Genomic DNA, 1849 nt, shown 5'->3' on the forward strand with positions numbered 1-1849 from the left:
GTGTGTGTATGTGTGTGTGTGACTGTGTGTGTGCGGGTATGTGTTCGTGTTACTGTATATATTTGTGTGTGTGTGTGTGTGTGTGTATGTGTGTGTGTGTGTGTGTGTATGTGTGTGTGTGTGTATATGTGTGTGTGTGTATATATATGTGTGTGTGTGTGTGTGTGTGTGTGTGTGTGTGTGTGAGCGTGCACACATGCATACCTGTGAGTAAGAGTGCACGGAGAGGTAAGACACCAGCTCCCCCTGCAGGCTGTAGACCAGCTCTCTCATGTTGGCCGTCTCGGGCTCTGTGAAGGCGCGCTCTCCTGGGTAGATGTCGCTGCCACAGTTGGAGGACACGCCCACCGCTGGAAAGGGGGCGGAGGAGAGTGAGAGACATATTTTGACAATTTGTGAAACTCAGAAATTTTAACTCACATATCTCTAAACTAGCTACAGAACAGATATAATTTTGTACTTCCAGGGTAGTGCTATGTAAAGCTTAGATGACATAATTACACGGAATAAGCACAAGGTACAAAACTAGATACATGTGAGAAATCTGTGCCGACAGTGACCAGCATAGATTGTGTTGGCCACGCTCTACTTCTTTGTACCAAAATCTATAATAGAGTTATTGTTACTGTTGTTGTTTTTTCTTATTATTTTCTCAAAGTATTCCATTCATGGATTAAAAATATCCAGTTTTGCGAGTCATTATCAGTTACACAATTACAGAAATGGCAAATTAGATAGAATGAAAGCGGGCTATCCGAAGGACCATTTTCAAAAGCTAAAAACTCAAAAACCTTCCATCTATGAATTAATTACATAATTTGTAACCTGAACACAAATCTTAGGAAAATGACGCTATCGTTTCTTGAAATTGTAAATATTTACCTTAAAATTTTTATTACTTTGAGAAAACTAGCATATTAGCGAATGACACAGCAAAGTAAAAAAAAAAAATTATAATTAAAAACACATTTTTTTCCCTCTAAAATTACGAAAAGCTTGCATCTTTTTATTAGGAATTGTCTAGTGGACTTACCCTCCAAATTTAATGTCTTTATCTTGAATAGTTTTTTTTTTAAAAATAGTTTTTAGCTTTTAAAGACAAGAAATGAACATTTTGAGGAAAAGAGCAAAAACATCTTAAAATTGCATTTAGAATTAAAGCATTGCATTAGAATTAAAGCATTGCATTAGAATTAAAGCATTGCATTAGAATTAAAGCATTGCATTAGCTCCACAATGGTGCACACTTCATGAAGCTATCTCTTTGAAATAGAGCTTTGGGAGTAGGCCTACTTCCATTCGGTTTAGCACAATATATTCTTCTAAGGAAGTTTTTTTAAAACTTCAAATATTTTGTTTGGACCTAAGCTGCACCCCCCCCCCTTCCCTCCCCCCAAACCCGTGTGTAGCTCTAACAACAGATTCCATGTGATTTAACTTACTTCCAAATCTGGAGTCAAAGTTCCTGTTGAGGTCAACCCCGGTGCAAGTTGGTCTGATGTAGCGCCTGTTCTTTCTCCACATTCGGTACTGTCAAGAGGGCAATTCTATTTTGATTTATTCACTATCTTTAAATTGAATTAGATTAATTGATTAATTTCCTTTTTATTTTCTATTTTAATTTTTAGTACTATTTGCTTCAATATGAACAAGAAATGAGGACACTCTAAGCTTGTTTTACAGATGCATTATGTAATGTTTGTAACTCGTTCTCATTCTTTCTTTCTTTCTCATCCTCCCCCTCTCTTATCTATCTATCTATCTTAGAGCTATCTATCTATCTCTATCTATCTATCTATCTATCTATCTATCTATCTATCTATCTATCTATCTATCTATCTATCTATCT

General features: G+C 36.1%; 1 protein-coding gene across 1 annotated transcript; it reads right to left on the reverse strand.

Annotated features, from left to right (window-relative positions):
- Positions 1 to 208: 208 nt before the first annotated feature.
- Positions 209 to 1524, reverse strand: LOC106012947 (carboxypeptidase O; the record flags this gene model as incomplete). The annotated part of the gene is given in 2 exon segments (XM_013087364.1): positions 209 to 350; positions 1443 to 1524. Coding segments are annotated over 2 exon segments (224 nt in total), but the record flags the coding sequence as incomplete, so codon positions are not given.
- Between the last annotated feature and the right edge of the window lie 325 nt (positions 1525 to 1849).

The sequence above is a fragment of the Aplysia californica genome, unplaced genomic scaffold (genome assembly GCF_000002075.1).
Source record: "Aplysia californica isolate F4 #8 unplaced genomic scaffold, AplCal3.0 scaffold00578, whole genome shotgun sequence".
NCBI classification, from domain to species: domain Eukaryota; kingdom Metazoa; phylum Mollusca; class Gastropoda; order Aplysiida; family Aplysiidae; genus Aplysia; species Aplysia californica.